Source organism: Heterocephalus glaber, unplaced genomic scaffold (assembly GCF_053883595.1).
Source record: "Heterocephalus glaber isolate CG9 unplaced genomic scaffold, H.glaber_assembly_v1.0 deba00001429, whole genome shotgun sequence".
In the NCBI taxonomy this organism is placed as follows: Eukaryota; Metazoa; Chordata; class Mammalia; order Rodentia; family Bathyergidae; genus Heterocephalus; species Heterocephalus glaber.
Window position 1 is genome coordinate 29865177 of NW_028258294.1, and position 25070 is coordinate 29890246.

General features: G+C 38.1%; 1 protein-coding gene across 16 annotated transcripts in view; it reads right to left on the minus strand.

The window, feature by feature from the left end:
- Positions 1 to 434: 434 nt before the first annotated feature.
- The window catches only part of Usp28 (ubiquitin specific peptidase 28), a 62945-nt gene continuing 38309 nt past the window's right edge, over positions 435 to 25070 (minus strand). For 5 of the 16 annotated variants that reach the window (XM_087212393.1, XM_087212392.1, XM_087212394.1 and 2 more), the window contains 17 exons: positions 24867 to 24998; positions 24084 to 24211; positions 21170 to 21265; positions 17519 to 17698; positions 15398 to 15618; positions 14079 to 14149; positions 12498 to 12726; positions 10034 to 10228; positions 9285 to 9424; positions 8939 to 9124; positions 7911 to 8006; positions 6840 to 7018; positions 6648 to 6726; positions 5267 to 5346; positions 4595 to 4718; positions 2672 to 2867; positions 435 to 1610 (listed from right to left, as the gene is read on the minus strand). In XM_087212393.1, the coding sequence (XP_087068519.1) occupies positions 1435 to 1610; positions 2672 to 2867; positions 4595 to 4718; positions 5267 to 5346; positions 6648 to 6726; positions 6840 to 7018; positions 7911 to 8006; positions 8939 to 9124; positions 9285 to 9424; positions 10034 to 10228; positions 12498 to 12726; positions 14079 to 14149; positions 15398 to 15618; positions 17519 to 17698; positions 21170 to 21265; positions 24084 to 24211; positions 24867 to 24998 (2508 nt within the window). In that variant the 3' untranslated portion in view covers positions 435 to 1434. Of the gene's footprint in view, positions 1611 to 2671; positions 2868 to 4594; positions 4719 to 5266; positions 5347 to 6056; positions 6169 to 6647; positions 6727 to 6839; positions 7019 to 7910; positions 8007 to 8938; positions 9125 to 9284; positions 9425 to 10033; positions 10229 to 12497; positions 12727 to 14078; positions 14150 to 15397; positions 15619 to 17518; positions 17699 to 21169; positions 21266 to 24083; positions 24212 to 24866; positions 24999 to 25070 lie in introns of those variants that run through there. The other 11 variants (XM_087212398.1, XM_087212397.1, XM_021237666.2 and 8 more) reach the window with 7 other exon arrangements.

The following is a 25070-nucleotide window of genomic DNA, read 5'->3' on the forward strand; positions in this document are numbered from 1 at the left end:
AAAAATTTCAAAAAATAAATTTGGTTGCTTTTTTTTTGTCCAGGGAATTGAACTCAGGGCCTCAAGCTTGCCAGGCAAGTGCTGTGCCGCTGAGCTACATCCATGACCCTAGAAATTCAGTTTTAAGGGGAAAAAAAATTTTTTTTTTCTTTTTTGCATTCTAAAACTGCACAAATCCCAATGTGGATACACTTAATGCAATGCAAATAACAAATGAGATGAGAAGGTTATCCATAAACACTTGCTGCTGTTCAGGAATTGATTACCACTTACTCTTTTAAATGCTGGTACCTTTGGTCTCATCAAGTTTCTCAATCCTTTAACCTGCCTTTTTCTTCTAAAGAAAAGGTGAAACAAGACAAATGCTTACTCAGTCCATCCATTTCCAAAGTGAAAAATACACATTTAAATGAGGGCCACACTGTACACCAACGGTAAAACAAATACTTTTATTGCACATTATAAAATCTGCATAGTTGTATCAGGTGTTTTCCCCTCCCATGTTTCCTCTATTAATCTTTAAATTTTGGTTAAAACATAATTCCCAGTTAGGAGTATTTTTAAAATGGTTTTCTCTCTAAATATACATATATATATATTTTTACAAATCCATATTCCTTATTTTTTAAAAGCAAAAAAAGAATCAAAATGTTCTACTGGGCAAGGAATAGCCTCAGACATCTATTTCTGACAATTTTCAAATAGAGAATTTTGCCTAAATAGTTAATAACTATTAAAATCCCATCTTTAGTCAAGCTGCATAATGCTATTCTTTCCAACGTCCTTAATTGCTTTCCTTTTATTCAGGACTGCGAATGAGGTCTTTTGGCTTATTTAAAAATATAAAAGAGAAGAAAGGAGGTGCAGCTTTCTGACTTTTCAGCATCTCCTGCCATGCAACCTTATGTTCTACCCACGTGTGAAAGGGGGTAGGCTCATCAGCAACCCATTTTTGTCTCCTCTTGTCAAGAGCAAGGCAGGGTTTATATTACTAACTTCTTATAGTTCAGAATTTTAAAATGTCATCTGTACTTGATAAAATAACTAGTAGCTGTTCATCTGGTTCAGGTTCTGATGAATCACTCTTCTATTCTGCTGTCAAAAATATTTATGCCTGAAGAATAATTCAAAAAGTGGTGAGAGGCTTGGAAAAGCCCAAGCATTGTGGTTTCAAGGCATTTCGGCTCTTCAGGCATAATATAATGCCTTAATATATGGGTTCCTGCCTTTCCTAGTGAAATAGCTTTTATAACTCTGTACCTAAAAAGTGCAACTTCATCTTTAATCCTTCTTTAAACATGCAACATGGGTGGGGTGTGGATGTGAATTTTACTTTTCCACTGAATCCCTTTCCCCCAGTGAACACTGTGACAACAGACTGCTGTGCAACAAGTAGGCAACCAGAGAATGCCGTGGGCCTTGAACATGAGGTGCTTATTTCACTGTCACAGTTGAAACACCTTGAATTGACTCCATGACAGCTGCAAATCGGCTACAAAGGTCATAGGGAGAATTAGGTCGAATAGTTGGCGGTTCCTTCAAGACAATGATTTCTGCAGAAGGATCCAGAAGCCTGGGTAGAAACTCCCCTAAGCACAGCTGCAGATTTTCTGTAGAGGCAAAATGAATGGTTACATATACAGTTAAATTGATCTCTATGTAAAACTAGTAAGCTTGAAACTGTATCAGGAGACTTCAATGGCTCATTACTCAACCTCAAAGGTCAAACAAAACATTATGCTGATCAGCTAACTACAAATGATGCATTTATGCCAACCAGCAACAAATAGCTATATGCCAAATACAGCAAAGCTTTAAGTCACTGCTTTAAGCTATCTGGTGCTGGCAGAGTAACACTACATATTCACTTTTTCATGGACATGTCTTCTGATCATTGATCCTTTATTTTAATACTTGAGAAAGCAGATATGATACTCTGTACCATACATATAATAATGCTGTACTCTTTCAAATGCTTAAAATACACCAATGTATACATATGGGATTAAACAAAGCTATAGATCACCCATAGTCTAAATAACTGAAAATATTAAAGGGAAAGATGTAGAAACTACTTATATATAATTTATCAATAAATACTATAAACATGAACACTTGAACAAGTCACTGAAATATCTTTACATGAGTGAGAAAATAAAAAGAAGATTTATAACAGAATATAAGCCAACCTTCCAAATCTGAACTCACATAGAAAACAGCTTTGGGCTCCTACCTCATGATGCTTTGGAAGCAAGTATACTTTACATACTAATTTATTAATCTTGAAGTTGCCATATTTAATAGTATATCTTACAACTTCAAGCCACAGGCAAATTTAGTTAAGGCCATTGGGTAATCATACTTTGCATAAACAGATTTTGGCAGATGAGAGAATAGTTGAAGTCTGGTATTCCTGGAGAGAGCTGATTATTTTCAAACAGAGGTTTCTGGCTATCCATGGAAGCGCTTGCTAGCCTCAGAAGAAGTAAACGGGAGTTAAGACAGAGTCAAGGCTCTCACCCCTTGTTTCCACAGACCCATTTAATTCACTTATCTTCTAGGGACTTCCAATGCCCTAAAATGCTTTGACAACTAGTGCTAAAAAGAAAGACCACTGTAATCTCTAAGACTCATAAAACCTTAGCAATTACTAGAGATGCTAGCAACGTACCTGCAATATCCTGCCCAAGGTAAGAGCACCAATGGTTTCTCATGACTTCAATGGCATCCAGGTCATCCTTGGAGATGTCATTATTAATGATAAGGTGAATGCATGGAATGATCAATTCATTCATCACATTAATGCCCTCCGTTACAGAGTGGTCATCATTTGTTTCAAAGAGTGAAGCTGCTCTGGCATTTAGCTCCTACAGATAAAAGGCAGAATGGGGGGAGAAACTGTCTGAAAGATAAATATCTATTTAATAAGAATCTAAACATATGGATCCCTTATGCTACTGCATACTGGAGTTACCAGGAGGTCTTGAGAAACCACCAATGCCTGGTTTCCATCCCAAATATGCAGATATAATTAGTGTACTGATGACCTGGGGATCAGGATTTATAAAAGCTTGTAAAATTATTTTAATGCAAGTAAGTCTGTACCCACTGGCCTAAACTTACAAGTCAAGACCATGTTTAACATCTGCTTCCAGCAAAAAAACACTGAAAGGTTCTCACTTTCCACTGAGCATCAGAATCTCCTGCACTAAGCTAAGTGCAGTAGCACACATCTGTAATCATAGTACTCTGGGAGGCTAAGGCAGTCTGTCTCAAATTTTTAAAACATAAAATAAGGGCTGGTGATATTCCTCAGTGCAAAGGCCCTCCTGGGTATCCCCAGTACCAGGGACAAAAAAAAATTCTGCATTAGACACAATGATACCCACATTCTTCTCTAGAAAATCTGGTTTAATTCTCTGGGGAGGTGTTTGGATGTAATTACTTTCTGCAAAAGTACTCACTACATGATTCTGAAACACAATGGGGGGTTGAAATCCAGTAATGGAAACACTTAAGTCTCTATTACTGCATTACTGTGGAAGCTGAGCAGGATTTTAAAACGTCAATCTGCATTTGGTGATTTAAAATATAAAAGCATGACTTTAATAAAATGTAGTTCCAACAAATCTATAATGCCTTTTCAGCTTCAAAGTTAGTCCTGCCACATTTTTAATTGATACAAAAAATCAAAGTATAAATCAGGAAATGAGACTATTGAGATAACATATGTCATGACTTAATGTCCTGTGTTAACAAGACCAAGGCAGTGGTAGAATCGATAGCCTGACTTCTGGGATGGGTGAATCTGCAGGGTGACAGGGGAAATAAATACAAGCACACAGCCTGAAGAAGTCATATCTATAGTTCTCTAAAGGATAAGCAGGGTATAAACGCTGGGCAGGCAGTGGATTTAGGTTTGCTTTTCCACCTGCCTATTAAATGCAAAACAGGCCAGGTTAGGCTTAGTCTTCACTACTGTGTGACAACGAGTCAGTAGAAGAGTAGGATCACTACCTTTTTAAAAACTGGAGTCTCTGGGAAACCCTTAAAACTTGCATCTACTAGCTTAGTAGGGAACACTGGAAAAATATCACATTCCTTCAACAGCCATTTATTATATGTTTATTATATGTTTACTATGTGCCAGGCTCAGGAAACCACTAACTAAGAGGATCTGTGCTCAATGAACTCACAATCCAGTAAGAAATATTGTGATCAAAGCTACTGTGCAGGCAAACAGGAATAGCACAGAGAGTGGGATGGGTGACTCTCAACTCTGCTGGGTTAAATAAAAATGATATTCAATTAAGTACTTTTTTTTTTGGTACCAGGAATCAAACTCAGGGCCTTGCACTTGCCAGGCAGGCGCTGCACCACTGAGCCACATCCCCAGTCCCATATTCAATTAAGGTAATGTGAAAAAAACCCAGTGCAATGTAAAACTACTCGTGAAAGTTTGGGGAAAAAAATCTAAAATCTGTTAGGGATAATTATTTTAAATTGTATCTCATGGTTTCAAGGAGCAGAAATACACTTAACATACATACATATAAACAAATCAAAATCTCCAGGCTTTACAAATAGTACAAACCAGAAGGCATTTTCTTCGGTATAAAGCAATCACTGATTCCTTCACCCCCCGGCGGGGCCCCTTCATTAGGAGAGCGGCGTTGCTCTGGTAGGCATATACCAGGTAGGACAATGCTTCTTGATACCTTAGAAAATGGGAAATAAAATGCAGCTGACTTCTCTATTGACAAAATCTGGAGTTTAGACTCCATTGTTCCCTAATATAAAAATCTACTTGGCTGCAATTATAGAAGAGCCTTAAAAATGGAGTCAGCATGGTGTACTGGGAGAAGTCGGAGGGCCAATAGCCCGTCTCAAACTGCCAAGAAACTCAAAGCAAATCAGCAAACTTCTTTGGCCCTCAGTTTTTCCCATCTCTCAAACTAAAAAAAGAGACTAGATGCTCATTGGCGTCCATGCCAACTGGAAAATTCATTTCCCACGTTCATCTTCATTTCTCACAAAAGTATCTGTGCACTGTATCTCTTCACTATTAAACATATCATTCATTATGTTGAAGGATAAAAACAACATGTAATGTTCAGAGCAAAACTGAAGTGAAACGCTGGGAATAACAGAGGCAAACTAGTGTACGTGACAAGGGAGGGCTGTATGGCTGTGACTCCAGTGTCCCTGGGTGGGCATCAGTACCTGTCCTGACCAACAGTCTAAGTGAAATAAAAGGCCAACATACTTTCCTTTTTGATAGAGTTCCAGGCCTGTTAGGAGATACACGGACACCTTTCGAAACAAACTATAATCTTCATGCCACTTCTGAAAAAGAAGGATTATCATTAATGATTTTATCTCAATCAACTAGGGGTGTACCTTCCACCACCGAAGGTTTTAAATTAAGTGTAAGTATTTATTAAGCTCATCTAGCCATGTATAAAAAGATAAAATAAAAAATAAAAATATACAAACTTTTACACAAAAACCTATTCAACACTTAGAATAAAAGTCTACCATTGACCTTATTTTCAAAGTTCTCTACCTTCCACTGAGGAGAAATATTTCACATAAGCTTTAGAATTTATTGTTTCAACATCCATATCAAAGTCATTCAGCCCTTAGTTGATTGGCAGCACACATCTGTAATCCAAGGTACTCGGGAGGCTGAGGCAGAAGTAACCCAAGTTTGAGGCCAGCCTGGGCAATTTGGTAAGACGCTATCTCAAAATAAAATTTTAAAGGTGAGGGGTGTAGCTCTGTGATACAATGCTTGATTAACTTTACTGAGGCTCTAGGTTCAATCCCCAGGATCATTAAACAAAAAATCATTCTAGAACTAGACTGAATGACCTATCAGTACTGACAAGTTCATCCAGAGGAAGATGAGAGGAAAAACCTATGAGTCCACAGAGCAACCTCAAGCTCAGTAAGTGTGGTAAGCACACCTGAGTGGTAGAATGTTTTGTTTTACAACACAATAGCTTTTTAAAAAAAATCTGTAGCTGTATTTTAATACATATTAAAAAACATACCATTTTTGGAAACCAAAAACATGAACTTCAAGAATTTTACTGCCTAGGGCTGGGGATTTAGCTCAGTGGTTCTGCCACCTGCTGCGCAAGCGCAAGGACCCGAGTTCGATCCCTGGTACCAAAAAGAAAAAAAAAGAATTTTACTGCCTAGAACAAGGCTCAAGTAGGTACTTATGGAACATGAAGTACTGTACTGATTCACTCTAACAAAAAGATAGATACAGGGAGACCTGCTATTCTGAGGATAAGAAAATTCATTTATCCAATCTTTCCCAGACTTTCCAAGTCAGTGGTAACATGAATTCTAATTTTGCCTCGAGAATCATTAACCTCCAGAATTAATGTTTTTGCTTTGTAGATTTTAAAAATGGACAAACCAAAAAAATAAATAAATAAACTTTTAAAAGCCAAGAATACTGGTGTATACTTGTAATTCCAGCACTCAGGAGGCTGAGGTAGGAGTAGCACAAATTTGAGCCATGTCTGGGCAACTAAGTAACTTGTCTCAAGAAAGAAAAAAGTTCTGATAACATAGCTCAGTGCAAAGTCCCTGCATTCAATCCCCCGTACCAAGAGTAGGGGAGGCCTCACCTTGTACTCCTCCATATTCATGTCATCTGGACCAATTTCCTTCAGTTTAGCCTGAGCCACCTTCATAATGCTGATTGATCTGAGTAAAACAAAGTTCAGAAGACAATGAAAGGGTGCAGGGCAAATCTTCCCTACCAGAAGAATCATCCAGGCCCGGGGGGAGGGTGGGCCACCTGAGCATTCCCTTTTCACCTTTCATCGTAGCTCAGATTTTTATCTGCAAACTGCTCCAGAAGGGTCCGCTCTATTACTCGTTTGGGTGCTTCATTTTGGAAAAAGTAGACAAGAACATGCTGAAGTCGAGGGTCACTGTGAGAGGTGGGTGTCTCCTCAGCAAGCTGATAGAGTCTGGAGTATTCTTCATGGAATGCCTATGACAGACCTGATAGTTAGTAAAGGATGCACTATGAACTTGTGCACAGGGAAATCAATACCTAAGGGAAGAAAGTCTCCTAACTCTACAATTCCAAAGGATTCTTGAGGAACTACAAAAGCAATTATGGAATCTGAGTTGTTCGTATGTCCTAAAGAATCAAACTCCTCCACAATTCTAGCACTAAAACCACACTATATCCAAAACAATTTTCTCATGAGGTTCATGAAAAAACAAGTAGTTTTTTGGCCAGGCATGGAGCCATATAATCTGTAATCCCAGCACTCTGGAAGGCTGAGGCAGGAAGACTGGAAGTTCGAGCCCAGGCTGGGTAATCTAGCAATTTAGCAAGACTCTGTCTCAAAATTTAAAAATGGCTGGGGATGTACCTCAAGGCAAAGGCACTTTCAATCCTCAGTACTTAGAAAAAATTTCATTTTAATTGTTACACGCATATCCTTGCAGCCAATAACAAGAATTTTTAAAAATCCATGTAAATGGATTCAAGTATCTTAAGTTTTATTCAAATACCTTAAAAAAGCAAAACCTCTTTTCTTGTATTTAGGCCTCCAAAATTATAAACGTGCAATCTTATTAACAGCTTAATTAATTGATGTCTCTTAAGAACAACAAAAGCCCCTGTAGGCTAGGTATAACACAGGATGGTACTGCTAACCAAGGCTGAGGAGGAGCCCAGAATACTGTGGGACAGCTTGTTCATTAGCTGGACAGGAAAGCAGATTTTATGTGTCACTTCAATGAAGGACATTTTGATATCCCTCCATCCCCAGTCTATACATATATATGAATTATTATATATATAATAGAATTATTGCCCCAATATGACATTTGGGCTGTGTAAGGATTAAAATTTTTAAAAGCAGAGATACCTTAATAAGCCCTGCTTCAGACCCATCTCGGTCAAAGGTCTGACGGGCTTTAGCTATGGCCAGGATGACCCCTTGCATGGCAGGGCTCAGCATCACCTACCACAAGAGGGCATAAAACACAGAGAGAAAAAAGAGAAGAAAGGTTCAAAAGAAGACTGTATGAGAGCAAGAACGTGGAAGGGAAGCGGAGCAATGTGCCCCTTGGCCACCAACGATTGCAAGTCAAATTTCACACCCCTACTCCTACGTGCATGCACAGCCTCTGTCCCTCTACACAATGCCAATACCCTGCCCAAGACCAGCTATCCCTATACTATACGTTCTCTCTCATTTAGCAAGATAAAGAAGAATGTATGGCAAAAATATCTCCAATCTGGCACTGCTGAAAAATTAAATTACAGCTCTCAGAAAGGAAGTGTCTGAGGTCAGAATTATAATTTAGTTCTATAACTTTTGGTCTATGACTTAAATATACTCAAGTATTTTAGAGTTTTACTAGGATGAACAGTATACTTAGAACAGTCTGAAAACTGGGAGCTATACAAATGATTCTTTTAAAATCTTTCAAAGATTAAAATTAATACTTCACAGAAAAGAATAAGAGTCTGAAAGAAAGGATTTATAATTGTTCATGTGCAGTACAAATGAAAAGGAGATAATGAATAACAGCATTCTACAGCTTCTTGCTAAAGCTTTAGGATTAAAAGAAAAAACTTTAATCCACATTTATTTTGCTCACTGGACAACTGAAAAATTCCTATTTGGTGGGAAAACAATGGACTAATACCAAAAACAAAGATACCCTTGAAGGCAATCTTTTTGTCCAAAAAGGAACTAAATTCTACCTTTCTGAGGCTCCCTACATATAAGCCTGAATGCATGTGTGTATATATACACATGAGAGCAGCACACAGAACAAAATTATGTTTTTAAAAAATGCTAACTTATTAGCTACTGACAGACACCTTTAAAAAATACATTCAGTCACATGAGCAGAAATGTAAGACTGACTGCACTCATCTCTGTACCTCCTCATCATATCCATCTGCATCAGATCTAACCAGAATCCTTCCCACACTGGGAATCTCGACTTCAGAGACCTCAGAATTAGGCTGGGCAGCAGACTCTGTGTCATTAGGCTTTGGGGGCTGTTCTGACTGCTCTGCACGGTTTGTTTCCTGGGGCCTGGGCTTCTTGGGTTCAGCTTCCTTAAGCTGTGGCAGCAGAATGGGGAGAAAAGGTATGAAAAAAAAGAGGAGAAATAAAAAGGGGTTGGTTAAATGCAGCAGACACAGAATAACAGAAATGTGAGAAATCTGTCAACTACTGCTGAAAGCCAGACCCTCTTGCAAGTAGGCCTCCTAGTCAGCTCACCTCACTCAATGCTGCTTCTACACCACTCTTCTCATAGGCATGGGCAGTATTTGCAATAGCCTGGGCAGTCTGTTCCTTCACAATCACAGCATGCTCAGATGACAAACAGCGAACCCCATGAGAAGAGGCTACTGCAGGCTCTGACAAAGAATCACAAGAAGGCATTAGCATCTGATGATAAATAACGTCCAGGACACATTGATAACAAGCGAGACAGACACACAATTTAATACATAACAATTCTAACACACCTTTCTAAAAAGCCTATGCAAATTTCCTAACGTCCAGGACACATTGATAACAAGCGAGACAGACACACAATTTAATACATAACAATTCTAACACACCTTTCTAAAAAGCCTATGCAAATTTCCCTTAGAAACTAGTGACTCCATGAAATGGCTACTTCAGCAAAACCCCACTGAAGATTCTGGAAAATTTAGTGTGCTCCCAAATTTCTTGTACTGCTTTGTGCCAAGGAAGCTTCCTAAAAACAAACATCTGTTAGGAAGAGCTCCTTTGGAAATATTTAATCCTAGTATAGTACAAGTAGTATTTCTGGTATCACTTATCAGAAATCATACTCTTATTCTATTAGGTTGTGCAAAAACCAACTATAAATGAAACAAATGGTGAAAGCTTATGATAGCACTTATGGTATCACCTCAGTTTACTGAGGAGTACAGGGCTGGCTGAGGAGTACAGCAAAAATGTTACTAGGTCACTGGCATAATGCCCGTTTTAGATACCTTGCGTCGAAGAGAATTCCTGTGATGCTGAGCTTGAAGAGGATTCCATTTGAGGGATTTTGCAAGACTGCTCTTCTTCCCACTCCTCTACTTCCTGTTCAAACCGCCAGTTGTCTTCCTGAATGTAATGTCTGAGTTCAACAGACAGGGCTTCCAGTTCGCCTATCATTTGATCAGACTCATTTGAGGCTGTCTCTGAGGAAAAACAAGACGGAGTTCAACCCAGAAAAAGATCTCTAGGGGCCAGAAAGAATGCAGAATATTTTAACTTTTTTCTTGCCCTAAACAACAACAACAACAACCACCACATACATATCAGAAATAATGGCATTAGGGCCTGGAATTTAGCTCAGTGGTGCCTCTGCCTGCCTCACAAGCGCAAGGTCCTAAATTCAATCCCCAGTACCAAAAAAAGAAAAAAAAAAAGAAGAAAGAATGGCACTAAAAGGCCAATAAATCTGCAGGGCACATCAGTAACAGTGCCTGGCATACTGGTTAAGTAGGCACTTACTTATCTGTCAAATAAATGAATGATAAGAGAATAAGGGTCTAGAAGCATGGCCAATCACTGCATATATGAAACATTTCTTGGTAATTTAGAAAATCATCAGACCCAATGATAATAGTTTTATCAATTTAACTACTGTATCTATTGACAACATTGAGCTCTATCTCAATATGGTCAGATATGAATTTCAAGCATGTATACTCCCTCAAGTTTCACACAATCAAGTGCTATCAGAAAGCAATATAAAACAGTGGTTAAATAGTCCATTATACCTGCTTATGAAAAGTTATGATAAAAATGGCAAGTGTATCAAGGACATTTTAAATTTCACTTCTAATTCTATGACAAAAAAAGAACTTACAACAGAATAATACGTTCACTTATTTACTAGATGCCATAACTTGAAACTAACCAAGTGACAGCTTTACTTGTTGTTTCTATAATATAAAAATGAATGTGGGCAACAGCAAGATTCCAATGTACTATCACAAGTCATCTGTACATTAATATATAGGCTACACTTCCAGCCCTTTTTTGAGGCAGGGTCTCGTTAAATTGCCCAGGCTGGGACTGAACTTGTGACTCTTCTGCTTTAGTCTCTCAGAGTGCTGAGATTACAGGTGTGTGCCAACATGCCTCACACAAATACACAATTTTGAATATCAGTTATTATTAAATGATCATTCTTTCCATCCCCTATTCTCCAACTGCACCAGCAAGTCAGAAAGATAATGTGCTGCCTAGACAAATGCCTTACATGTTTTGTTATGCAATATGATAAGTTTGAGCCCTACTTATCTTAAATGTAAAATGCTGGTCATAAGACTTTTCACAGAAGTGAACAGAGAGAAAGAATAATGTAAATTTAAGCAGCACAGAATCAGGAGTCAGAAGTTAATTTGAATCTTAGGCCTTGTATTTTTTTACTAGCTGTATGACTCTAGACAACCATGGACCCTCTTAAAGCGTGTTACCAGCTAGAAAATGAGAATAATATGAATTTCTATCATATCTTTCTTTTAGAATTATCAATTATTAGAGAAATAGTTTCAAAGCATGCATTAAGGAATATGGTACCAACATATATTATAATCATCACTGCTCTTGGTATTATTAGAAGTATGAAACTGTTAAGACTAATATACTTTTAAAATTTAGCTCTTCTCCGAGCTGGGGATTTAGCTCAGTGGCACCAGGCCTGCCTTGCAAGCACCAAGTCCTGAGTTTGATCCCCAGTACTGAAGAAAAAAATAAAAAGAAAATTTAGCTCTTCTCCACAGGGTGCAAAAATGTGTGTACAGCTGAGCATGGTGGTGCATGCCTCTAATCCCAGCACTCAGGAGGCTGAGGCAGAAGGACTGCTGCAAGTTCAAGGCCAGCCTGGGCTACATAGTGAGTCCCAGGCCAGCCTAAACTATACAGCAGGACCCTGTCTCAAAAAAAAAAAAACAAAGTGTGTACAAAGATGTCACTAAAAAAAGAGGAAAAAAAATAAAATGTAGAGACAATTTAAAACTCTATCAATGGGAACTGGTCAAATAAGTTACAGTCCATGTGATAGAATTATTACATAGTTTTTAAAAAGAATGAGAAGGGCAGGCATGGTGGCACATACCTATAATCCCAGCACTTGAGAGGCTGAGGCAGGAAGATTGCCATGAGCTCGAGGCCAGCCTGGGCTACCAAGTAAGTCCAAGGCCAGCCTGAATTACAAAGCCAGACTCTCTCTCAAAAAATAAAACAAAACAAAACAACAAAATTCCCCAAAATGTATTTAGAAATAGGAAAACTCATTTTTCCGTTTTATTCCCTTTTATACTGTTCATATTTCTAAAAATGCATTATTACCTAATAATAAATTATACTTTAAATGTTTTCAAAAGAAGTATAAGACTGTCACCCTCCCAGTACAATATACATTTTCCCCAATCTCCGGGTCTATTAGGATATTTTTACCTGCATTAAAGTGGGGCAGCTTGTCATTAATATACATCAGACAGTAGGCACTAACATTTCTCAGGCCCCCGTATGAATCTCTCTCAAGTTCTTCCCAGGAAGATTCAGTAACAGAGATATCATTGTACTTGAGCCAGATCTGCCGGGGTTGATTATAGATATAGGCCCAGTAGTGCCCAGCATTTGCTTGTCCTTCATGAACAAGAACTGCATGTAGATGATAAGGCACCTGCAAATGGAAAGGAAACCACTCAGATTAAGCAAACTAATCTGATAAAGTTTTGGTCATTAAAATTCAACACTGTTTGCAGTTATTACAAAGCGGGAAAATGGCTATGTATATAGTATGTGGTGTTTGATACGGGGTTCACATGAAACATCTTGTTAATTCAAGGTAAACTAACAAAAACTTAGCCTTGGAATTTACTGATTATTTTTCAGCTAACTAGATGACAGCTAAAAACTAACTAGATGACATTTCTGAAGGATCTTTGAACTCCTATGATTACAGATCTAAAACAAAGACAACATACACTTATTTATCTTTCCAACTCAAACAGTTAAGTCTAAAAACATAATAGCCTTGAAAATGTTCACCATATTTGTGACCTATAAACAAGCTCAGCAGCTATCTTATTTTATCCCTATTTTATTTGGTGCCAAAATTTAATTTACCATGCTTCATTATTAATCAGTCACATGCTCCTTATAATTCTTCTTGTGAATGACCATCACCTATCTGGGGTGAAGACCCTTTATATACTTCATTGTTTCAACAATTAAAAAGGAAGTATTTTTTTCTCAATATGGACAAAATAGAGCAATGCTTAAAATGCTAAATAATCACTGGTGAAAAAAAGAAAAGCTAACAGTTATAGAATCAAATTAAACTTATACTCAATCAGTACCTTGACATGTTTCCACTGGTGGTAAAGATTTTTGAAGTAACTCAGAAAAGACAATGGGGAAACCTTAAGATACAAATGGTCCAACACTGCCCTGCAACAAAGCAGTGCCTACTGCTACTGCCAAAGCACAGCTCTGCTCCGGCAGTCACTGTGCCTGTGGCCTATAACACAGAGGCCTCTGAAGGCCATGCCCCAATGCTTTCTGAACGAAAATTTGTGTGGTCAAGAAGAATTCCTATTGCCTAGCTCCTGTTTTGACGGATTAAGTTATTAGAGAAATAAAACTTGAAAGCACGATACTACACCATGGTACTTTGGAAAGGGTGGATAACCAGTTCCTGAGTCAGCCTTCCCCATGGCACTACTTAACATTCCCATTTTGTGAGAAATGTTTATTAATATTTGACAGCAAACCTTTCTACTATATGAAGAAATACCACACAGCAAAATCAAAACAAGGATGTTTTAGAGCCTACTGCAGGTGAACATATGTTGCTATTTTTTACCCAAAATAAAAGAACAATAAAGTCCTTCTTAAGTTTATTTAGAAATCTTATGGTTATTCTTATATCTCAAGGAGATTCTCACTTGGTTACAAAGAAAACTATTATATTTTCTTGTTGTGTCTGCCATTAGCATGTCTTGACTATCTCCCCATCAATTTTTATTCTACCTTACGAAGGAGAGGATCACAGTACATCTGCTCAATAGTCTCAGTGGTGCTTGCAATACAATCCTTTAAGTCTGTCAAAAGAGAACACTTCATTAAAATGATCTCATTCCATGTCACACAGGATACTCCACTAAGCAAAGAGTATTGTTTATCTATACACAGTTCTAATGATTCCAACTTCCCACTATGGACCACAAAACAGTATAGTTTTAAACTTACTAGTGCCTTCAGCTATGAAGGCTCTTACTTAATACATTACATTAAGCTTTTTTAAACCATTTTTTATAATCAGCATCAAAATTTCCTTTTGGTCTTTTGAGACAAGGTCTTGCTACGCAGTTCAGGCTGGTTATGAATTTACTATGTAGCTCAGGCTGCCCTCAAATTCATGATGATCCTCCTCCCTCAGCCTCCTGAGTGCTGGGATTATAGGTATGTGCCACCATACCTGGGTAGTACCAAAATTTCTGAAAGAAGCAACTGCTTCCATTTAAGAAAAATTTTAATGCATTGCTTAGGTATACAGTAATATGTCCCAGCAATAGGATCTGAAATGGGACAACAGGCTGGACATGATAGTGCACACACACTCAGAAGGCGGAGGTAGGAGGATCATCATGAGCTTGAGGCCAGCCTGGGCTGCATAGTGAGCTCAAGGACACTATACAGACAGAAAGAAAACAAATACAGAAGGAAAAGAGGGGAGAGGAGGGGAAGGGAGGGGAGGGGAGGGGAGAGGAGAGAACAGAAAAGAAAAGAGAAAGAAAAGAATAGAAGCAGTAAGTCAAGCCTGGTGATGTATGCCTGTAATCCCAGCACTTGAAAGGCTGAGGCAGGAGGATTGCTCCTGAGTATGCAGCCAGCCTGGACTACACAGAGAGTTCAAGGTCAGGCTAGAATATACAGCGAGACCCTGTCTCAAAAAAAACAAAAAGGAAGTGCTGAAGCAACAAAAGTGTGTGTGTGTAGGGGGCCAGATGAGGGGGAAGAAGGAGGAATAGGGGGAAGGGGAAAGGGGGAGGGAGAAAGGAGAAGGGAAAGGAAACAAGTCAGGAAAGTAATGGAAGGGAAGGGAAAGGGAGGAGAAAGGGAAGATAAAGGAAGGAAGACCAATTAATCTCAGTAAAGGTGATCATGAGTGTCTAAGGTTCTACAAATTTCCAAAGAATTTTTGAGAGGGAAACTAGAAGGAATCTTTCCATAGCTGTATGGGTATGAACCATCATACAGTGCATGAAAGGAACAAAAAAGTCACAATTACCAGGCTAAAATTCATGTATGGCAATGTGGAATGTGTACCCAAGATGCCTAGCACCAACCTTGTATATCTTGTTCAATTTCACTTCTCCACCTCTGAAGACAGGTCTTAACAAAGCTCATCTCCTCAGGCGTGACTGTCCGAGGAGCTGGGTGTGCAGGCATTCCCAGGGGAGACCGGGGAGAGGTCAGTGGCCTGTTCATCACCTCAGACTTGTGTAGATGGTCTTCACAAGGGGAAAAGGTACAGTCAACATCCTCAGAAGAGCTTTCTGGACCTGTACTACAGGAAGACAAAAAAACATGCTCATAGAATATTTCCAAAATATATGCTTGCCTAAATTAACACGTTATGGAAAATAAGCTGATACATGAAAAAAGTACAGCTACTATTTAGTATTACCTCTGTAAAGTAATTAAGCCAAAGTTTCTTAGATGAATTATCTCACATATATCTTATACTATAGTATTACTATCCTTATTTTATCAATTATAAGCCTAATGTTTAAAAAATTAAGCAAGTTACTGAAATTTACTCAGGCAGAGGGTGATAGAGAGCAAAGCCCAGATCTGCCCAAGTCTTTGGTTCACATCCTTTCATTGCTAATTACGTCTTCTTGTGAAGGACCAGGAGAAACAGAAAAGGCTGGGATTGGAAGAATGAAAGAATTGACTACAACGATCAGGACATCACTGTCTAAATGAGACTCCATCCAGGAATGAAATACACAGAAGCAAGAAAAAGGAAGTATCAGCTAACATCCAATCCACAAGAATGACAGCAGCGCCCCTTGGGAGAGTCGGAGAGCAGGCTTCACGTCAGGCAATTCCAGCTCTCTCACTCCCGAGCTAAATGCCTAAGGACACAGGGCCAGTCTCAGTAACTTACACTTTCTACAAAATGTACATCTTCAAAATCCTAACCTAATCTTTCTACAAAATCCCATCTATAAGATGTAAATATTAACTTATTTACATCAATGCTGTAAACTAAAAAGAACACAAAGTAAAGAACATAAAAGAAAAAGAGCATGAAGAACATAAAGAAAAAGAACATAAAGTAAATGTTTGTCAGAGTAAAAATGCACGTAGACAAACATGCAGGGATACAAAATAAGTTTCCTATTTTATTTAGGTGTCTGTTTCCCCCCAAAACTAGAGAATGTAAACTTCCTCTGTGACTTAAGAGAAACTCTCATTCCCCTAACGCTCCATTTAGAAAGAAAAGTTAGTTGGCTTTTCTTTAAACATAAAACTCTTGTTTTTCATGAGTACTAGAGTTTACTGGTCAGTACACACACACACACACACACACACACACACACACACTCCCTAACTGTGACCTGAGCTGACCCTCCTGGCTCCTCTAGTCTACGTGACTGTCACACCTGGCTCAGCTGGAATAGAATCAGAAGCCAAGGTGACCTGGCTTCCAATTTCTTTACTAGACAAGCCCCTCTACGTACCCTCTTCAATTTCTCATGTTTTAATTCTGTACTCAAGAATAAGTCTTCCCTTAATGTTTACTTAGCTGTACACACATCAGGGCAAGGGGGCAAAGAAGAGGTCTAGGAAGAGCAGGGCTTGACTTTCCTCTGAGAAAAGTGTTAGTGCAGCTGGCTCAAAGCAAGCAGACAGAGTACAAACACTATTTGAATGGGGAAAAGCCTCTGCACAATCCCCAGCAATGCTAGAGGGAATTACAAACACTGTGACCCGAGTAAGTTGGCAGAATCCTTCCCTTCAGACAAAGAGCTCAGCCGGACATGGTGACACACACCTGTGATTCCAGCACTTTGTAAAGCAAAGGCAGGATAGCAAGTTTGAGTCCAGCCCAGGCAGTTAAGCAACTTATGACACTCTGTCTCAAAATAAAATATTGAGCCAAGCATGGTACTGCACACCTATAATCTTAGCACTCGGGAGGCTAAGGCAGGTGAAGCACCACAAGTTTGAGCCCAGCCTGGGCTACACAGTGAGTTCCAGGTGAGCTGGAACTCAGTAGTGAGACCTTGTCTCAGGAAAAAAAAAAAAAGGCTGAAGATGCAGCTCAGTGTGAAAGCCCTGAGTTCAATAACCAATACCAAAAAAAAGAACTCATGGCCCCATGAATTAAGTGCTAATCAGGAAAAAAGATGATACATCATTCAAATTAAACTGAAAATCAATCTGGTTTTCATTACCTTCTCTTGGATGTCAGGTCAGAAACTGGGCAGTGCACTGAAGAAATTGGCAATGTCACATGTGTGTCACTTTGAGATGGACAGCTTTCTGAGATAGGCTTTGTACTGGCAAATTCAATAACATATTTCAACATGTCTGGGAGTGGGAAACGAGATGGACCAGAGCCATATTTCACATACCTAAAGAGCAAAGACAATGGTAGTCTGTTATGCATTTTAAGATTTGCTAACAAAAGATCTATGGTGTGAAGTCAATGGATAAGTTTATTCTAAAAGCATACAATATTTAATAGGTTACTCAGTCTATAGGGTAAAAATTCTCAAACTATGGAAGTAAAATTTGTGCCTAGGCATGGTGATACATGCCTATAATCTTAGCACTTGGGAGGCTGAAGCAGGAAGACTGCTGCAAGTTCAAGGCCAGCCTGAGCTAAATAGTGAGTTCAAGGCCAGCTTGAAATACACAGTGAGACCCTGTCTCAAAAAAAAGTAAAAATTGATAGCAAGCTAATATTTGGCAGGAAACACTTTAAATAGCTCATAATCATGCCATGCCAGGTATGCTTTCTCTTAGCGTCATGTCATATTTAGGGTTTGGTCGTAAAAATAAACTGTTTCTTAAAGAAAATTATAAATGTTGCTGGAACTCAAATCTGAAAATAATTGTAGTGCAGTAGTACTCAAGGGTTTTTTCTTTGCTGTCTTTCAGACCAACTACTTCAAAACAAAGTCAAAGAAGGATGGAAATGGAAAGCAGGTGCTGATAAAGGTCAGAGTGTAGCATGGTGATGCATGCCTGTGATCCCAGCTACTGGGAGACAGAGGCAGAAACATCACAAGTTCAAAGCTGGTCTGGACAATGTAGTGAGACCTTGTCTCACTGTATCTCCAAAAATAAAATAAGAAGGCCTTGAGGGTATAGCTCATTGGTAGAGTTCCTCTGGGTTCAATCCCCAGTACCACAAATAAAACAAAGAGAATTAGGGCCGGGGATTTAGCTCAGTGGTTTCGCCATCTGCTTGCAGACTCAAGCACAAGGACCGGAGTTCGATCCCTGGTACCAAAAAAAAACAAAACAAAAAGAACTGGCAGATCTTTCTTCTTCAGGGTCCTACAAATACTAATTTGTTTTTTTTGGACAAGTTTGTTTTTTTTTTTATAGTACAAACACTGTTATTTGGCTACTCATTCAATGGTGTAGAGCAGGCATAAATTACTGAAGGTTTCTGCAGGATGGGTAAATAGTAAATATTGTCAAGTATGTGACCAAAATAATGAATAATATCTTAATAAAATCTAATATTCTGCCAATACTAGCACTTACTTTAGACTCACTAAAGAGATTTAGTTTAACGAATTTTAGAGTTTACTAAAACAGTTTAAATGGTACAATAATCAACCTGACTGGTTCATACAGGTAACCCCATAATTCTGAGATTCCATTTTATATAAGAATAGAGTCATTTCACATTTTTTCTTTTGTTGTTTTTTTTTTTTAAAACAAGGCCTTGCTATGTAGTTCAGGCTGGCCTTGAACTCACTGTGTAAGCCCAGGCTGGCCTTGAATTTGCGGTGATCTTCCTGCCTCAGCCTTCTGAGTGCTGGGATTACAGGTGTGTGCCACCAAGCCCAGCTCCATATTTTTCTTCTCTGAATACAGTGGAAGAAAGAAACAAGTACAAAACTTGGAAGGAAAAAAAAATCACCTGTTTTTATATTAAAAAGGACATCATAAAATAAAAATACTAGTGGAAAATAAAGAACAATGCAACTCAAAGTCAACCACACATTAGAAGGCAGATAACAAGGGAGCCATGTATCCCTTCATCCCCACAAATTTAAAGAAGTAGAATCTGCCTGCTACAGAGGTGCAGCTTTTACTGAAGAGCGTCTCAAACTATGTTCAGACAGAAGAACTATGGAGAACTGTCCTGTTTCTTAGATGTATTTCCTTGCTTTCCCCTCTGCTACTATTGGCTTACTTGAATTTTCTCAGACTTTGTACGCAATACCGCATTGATATCTGTCATAGGACTGCAAGCCATCATTTACAACTGTTACCTCTTCCCATGTTAGTTGCATTTTAATATAACACTTATCTAAAATCTTAGAAAAACTTTTCTTTAAGAAACTTGTCTTCAATTCTATGCTAATTATTTTTGTGTTCAACTGAATTCCTTTAGGCAACCTTCAGGGCCAAGTACTTCATACAATAAAACACCTGTTTTGGTTAGAAGAATCAGAGCTAAAGGTTTTTAAAATGTTGTCTGCACTGTACACGAGAAGTCTTATTTTCAATATTATAGCAAGGTTACCTTAGAGAAGAAATGGTGAAATGTTTTTTCCCGCTAGACAAGATCTCACTATGTATCCAGACTGGTCTTGGACTTACTATGTAGTCCTGGTTAACCTCAAATTCACAATCCACCTGCCTCAGCTTTCTGAGTGCTGGGATTACAAGTGTGCGCCATTTTTATTCTTAAAAGTAATGCATGCGATTGGTAAGAAAATTCAAATACATAAAAGTCACCTACTTCCATCTCAGTTTTACTATCTTATAGGAGCCATTAATAGGTGTTTGTACATTTTCCCAGAAGTGTGTCATAGATACACAACCAGATATATTGCACAACCTTTAAAAAATTAAAAATTAAAATTATCTGAACTTTCAAGTCTATTCTAAAACAAAAGCAGTATTATACAAAAGAAAATGGTCCTACCCTTTTAAAATCTAGAAAAACCAGAATGCTTTTTTGGTTCCTGTTTCCTTCTGAGCTAAAAAACATTACTGGATCTGTACAAATAATTTAAAATTCCAGCCTTACAGAGTTTTACTAAAATCTTTCAAGTATAACACTGCAGTCCTCACAGTCCTGTAAATCACTTCCAGTATAGTATCTGAGGAGACAATCTTCATCTTGAGTCTCTACTCAGACAATGGATGACAGGTCACAATATACATGCAAAAGTTGTTCCTGAGTGAGAGGAAAGGGGGAGAGTGGAGCTTCAGGTGCAGGGTCCACCTGGGCTAGGAATGGGAAGTGTTGGCCCTAAGGGTAACTAATGACCTAGCAATAGAGTAGGCAGAGGAGGGATGGTGGTAGAAAGGAAACTGTTAAGTACACGATGGGGAAAAAAAGCCACTGACAGTACATGAGATTTCCTTCATAAATGCTGAGTCAGTGGGATCCATCTAGACAATAAACAAATCACACTGTCTCCTGAGGAAATCAGGGTGATTGCATAGAAACAATATAAAAGGAACAAAAAAAGGCAAAGATTCCTCTATGAGAGAAAGGATTTTGTATAGGTCAGAAAACTTAGCCCTTTTAACCAGCACCATTCTAGGCAGAGTAGCATTATTTTTACTTTTTCTGGACACTTTAGAAACTGCTTTTCCAAGACATATAAAATGGAGCACTGTCACAGTTTTCTCTCTCATGTTTATGAAGAAGACAGCAAGGTCAATCGGAACAATGAAAAGCTATACATATTAGCTGGTCTTGAAGGTTACCTCACAATTAGAAAAAAGATTTTCATAGCTACTTCATAGAGTACCCTTGTTATTAAACTCTAAATATAAACAAACTACCTGATCTTAATATTCTGTTTATCTTTTACATTTCTAAGCACAAGTGTCCACGAACTCACCTTTCCAATTTTTGCTGAAGAACTTGTATTTCCTCCTTCAACTTTCGAATACTCTCTCTCTTATTTCGAACAAGCTCCTTGCTCCTGTACATGTATCTAAGCAAATGATAATCACATAAACACATTTATATTTAAAAACGTTAATGATAGAGAATTTCAGCAAAGGAGAGATATAAGGAAACTACCTTAATTAGGGAAAGAGCATCTATGAAAAACCCAGATAGTATTGTACTGAATAGTGCAATACTGATGGACTCCTCTAAGATTGGGGAGAAGGCAAGGATGACCAACTTCCCCTACTTTTATTTAATATTTTACTGAAGGCACAGCCAGGACAATAAAGAAACAGAAATAAAAGGTATGGAGACAGCAAAGGAAGAAGAAAAGCTGCCTTTTAGATGTAGATGACATGACTATGTAGAAAACCTTCAGAGAGAATAAGTGAATGAGTAATAAAGCTGAGGGATGCTATGCCATCCTAAAGGGAAAATATCAGTTGCATTTCAATGTATTATAAAGAACAAATGGACAGTGACTTTTTTTTCAGTATGGGCACTGAATTTGCGATCTTCCTGCCTCAACCTCCCGGAATGCTAGGATTACAGGTGTGCGCCATGACACCCAGCTGGACAATGATGTAAAGCATGATTTCTTTAAGGATAAATTTAATCAAACATGTGCAATATTTGTACACCAAATATTGCAAAGAACTGTTGACAAATCAATGACTTGAAAAAACAGCCATATCATGTTCATGGACTGAAGGGTTCAATATTATTAAGATGTCATTTCTCCCTAAATTGATCTATAGGTGGAACACAATTCAAATAAAAATCCCAATCGTCATTTAGTAGAAACCAACAAGTTGAAAAAATTTATATAGAAATGCAAAGAGCCAGGATCAAACAAAACAATTTTGATACTACCTGATATTAAGACATAAAATAAAGCCACTGTAATCAAGGCAATATGGTACAAGCGTAAGATTAGACCAGAGACAAAACAGACTTCAAAAATAGGCACACAAATATATTTTCAATTAATTTTTGACAAAAGTGTTAAGGTAAATCAAAGGGAGAAAGGGCAGTTTTTTCAACTATGATGCCTTTACTACAACTGGACATGCCTCCCTCTCTGCTCTAAAACCCTTCATCTCATACCATGTATGAAATCTAAATGGGCCAGAGACCTAATGTAAGACAAGTAGTTAGAAAGTGGACACAATGTGAACTGACACTTTGCCCAAGAAAACATACAAATAACTCTCAATTAAGCATACAAAACGATGCTCAACATCATTCGTGTTCAGGAAAATGTAAATCCAAAGAAAAATACAGTATTTCTCCATACCCACTTAGAATGGCTAGAATTAAAGACTTATAATTCAAAGCACTGACAAGGATTTGGAGCAAATGGAGCTCTCATATTCTACTGATGGCAATGCAAAACTATACAGCCACTTTAGAAAACAGTACAAAACTATGCTGTCAAGGGCAATATCCATTTTTCTTTTTCTTTTTTTTTTAATTTTTATTTTTTAAATTTTTTTTTAAATATACATTTTTCATGCAACACAGCAATCTCACCTTTCTGTACTTTACACTAGAGAAACGTATGTGAATGTTCATGGTAGCTTTATAGATAATGGTCCCCAAATGGATGTATCTAAACTATCTACCAACTAGAGAATGAGAAAAATATCATGGCATGTATATACAAAAGAATATTCAACAGGGCCTAGGGGTATAGCTATAGTAGTAGAGGGAATTCTCAGTACATACAAGGCCCTGGGTTAAATCCCCACCACCAAAAATCAAAACAAAACAAAACGAAAAAAGCATACTACTCCACAATAAAGTGGAATAAACTACTGATATATGGACAACATAAGTGAATACCAAAAATACTATCCTAAGGAATGAACATAGCCATAACAGGGTACATATTAATGTCACTAATACAACATTCTAGAATGACAAAAGTACAGTGGGGTCAGAATGTTATTCAGTGGATCCCAGAGCCTGGAGATGGGAGAAAGAGATTGACTACAGAGGGCCTAAGAGAATCTTCTGGGTGATGGAAAGGTGCTCTATCGAAGCTGGGATGCTGGTTGCTTGACTTTCTCTACATTGGCAAAATTCATTGTTTATCCAGCTAAAAGTGGTGGCCTTCTTTAATATGTAAACTATACCTCAGTAAACGAGACTCTAAAAAGATTAAAATATTGTAAAGTGAGTCTCTCTAGGACTGCCCCCACTCCAAGAATATTGATAGTATTCAGGATAGAAAGAACTACACTGTAGCTATTCCACATACTATTTTTTACCCCCAAAGAAACAAGGCTTTCACCTAAAACCCCAGCTATTCAAATTGCAGTCAGAGATCAGAAACATCAACAGCATTACCCTAGGTACAGTGGTGGCAATCTTTGGCACATGTGCTGCAATGAGCAGACAGAGCCCTCTCTGTCCGCACACAAGCCAACTCACCCCAGTATTCTCCCAGCAGCGACCATTCAGGTTTAATTGCAGTGTTGGCACTTTGCGATAAATAAGTGGGTTATGGGTTGCAGTTTGGGCACTCACTGCCCTAGGAGTTTCACAGAAATGCAAATTTTTGTTTGTTTGTTGAGACAGGGTCTTGCTATGTAGTTCAGACTGTCCTTGAACTCACTATGGAGTCCAGGCTGTCCTCGAACTCCAGAGATTTTCCCGCCTCGGGCTCCTGACTGCTAGGATTATAGGCGTATGCCACCATGCTCAGCTCAACAAACTCTTGGGTCCCAACCAAAGTCTACTGAGTCCAAATTTCTATATTATCAAGACCTCAAAGTGATTCCTATGCACAATATACTTACTACATGCTCATTTCTACTGTTGCACCACATCATGAAAACAATCAACCCAGAACTCACCTGTCCATATAAATAATCTGAGGAAATTCAAGCTTATTATGAATTTTTTCTGGCTGCCCAAGGGACTGATTGAACTCGAATCTTGAGAGCTCAAAGGTCAACACTGGAGGTAGCTTGGTAAACCAACGCTTTGTCCAGGGTAGAAATGTGGGGAAAAAGAAATTAACTTTAGGAAATACCAACAGCCACATTTAAAACATCCCTCATTAAAAATTTATTGTTTCTCATTAAAAAAACCTGTTCCTGTATGAAATTTATATTCAAGTCAAATATCCCAATAAAAAAATAAAGTGAAATCATGCTCTTTTAGAAAATATGAGTAAACATTTTTCAAGACTCCAAATTTACTAGCTAGCCAATAAATAGCATTTTATTCACTCATCATCCTTAGCACTAATCATTTTTGAACATGTGAACTGACCCAGTATCTATGCCACTCATTTGTTAAATGAGTCATCAGTATTAAGAGAGATTCAAACCCTGAAGAAAATAGCTTAACTAAAGAATTGGGAATTATGATTTAAACAGCATATAACTAAGAAGAAACTGTCTCCAGGAATCATCTAAAAGGACTAACACTATATATATAATACACACTATTTACATACACACCATTGACCATAACTTGAATCTCCTTTATGTCTAAAAAAGGAAACTTGAAATAGCTTCATGATTTCATCATTCAAGTTTCTGAGAAAAAAATCTCTGCGTTCCAATAAACAGATGCATCATAAAGGACTCCAGTCCTACTACTAGTTTCAAGGAAAGAAAACACTGACTTACAAAGATTTCAACTGTCACTGATCCTAGGTGAGGAAAGGCTACAACAATAATGGCATTTCTGTTCAATTCATCTATATGCCAGAGGTTCCTACGAACCCTTTTCCAAAGGTACAAACAGTTCTGTTGGATGCCCTGTTGAGACAAGGTGAGTCCAGGCAGTTTGCTTGTCTCAGGGCTAAATCTAAACAAACATGCATAATGACT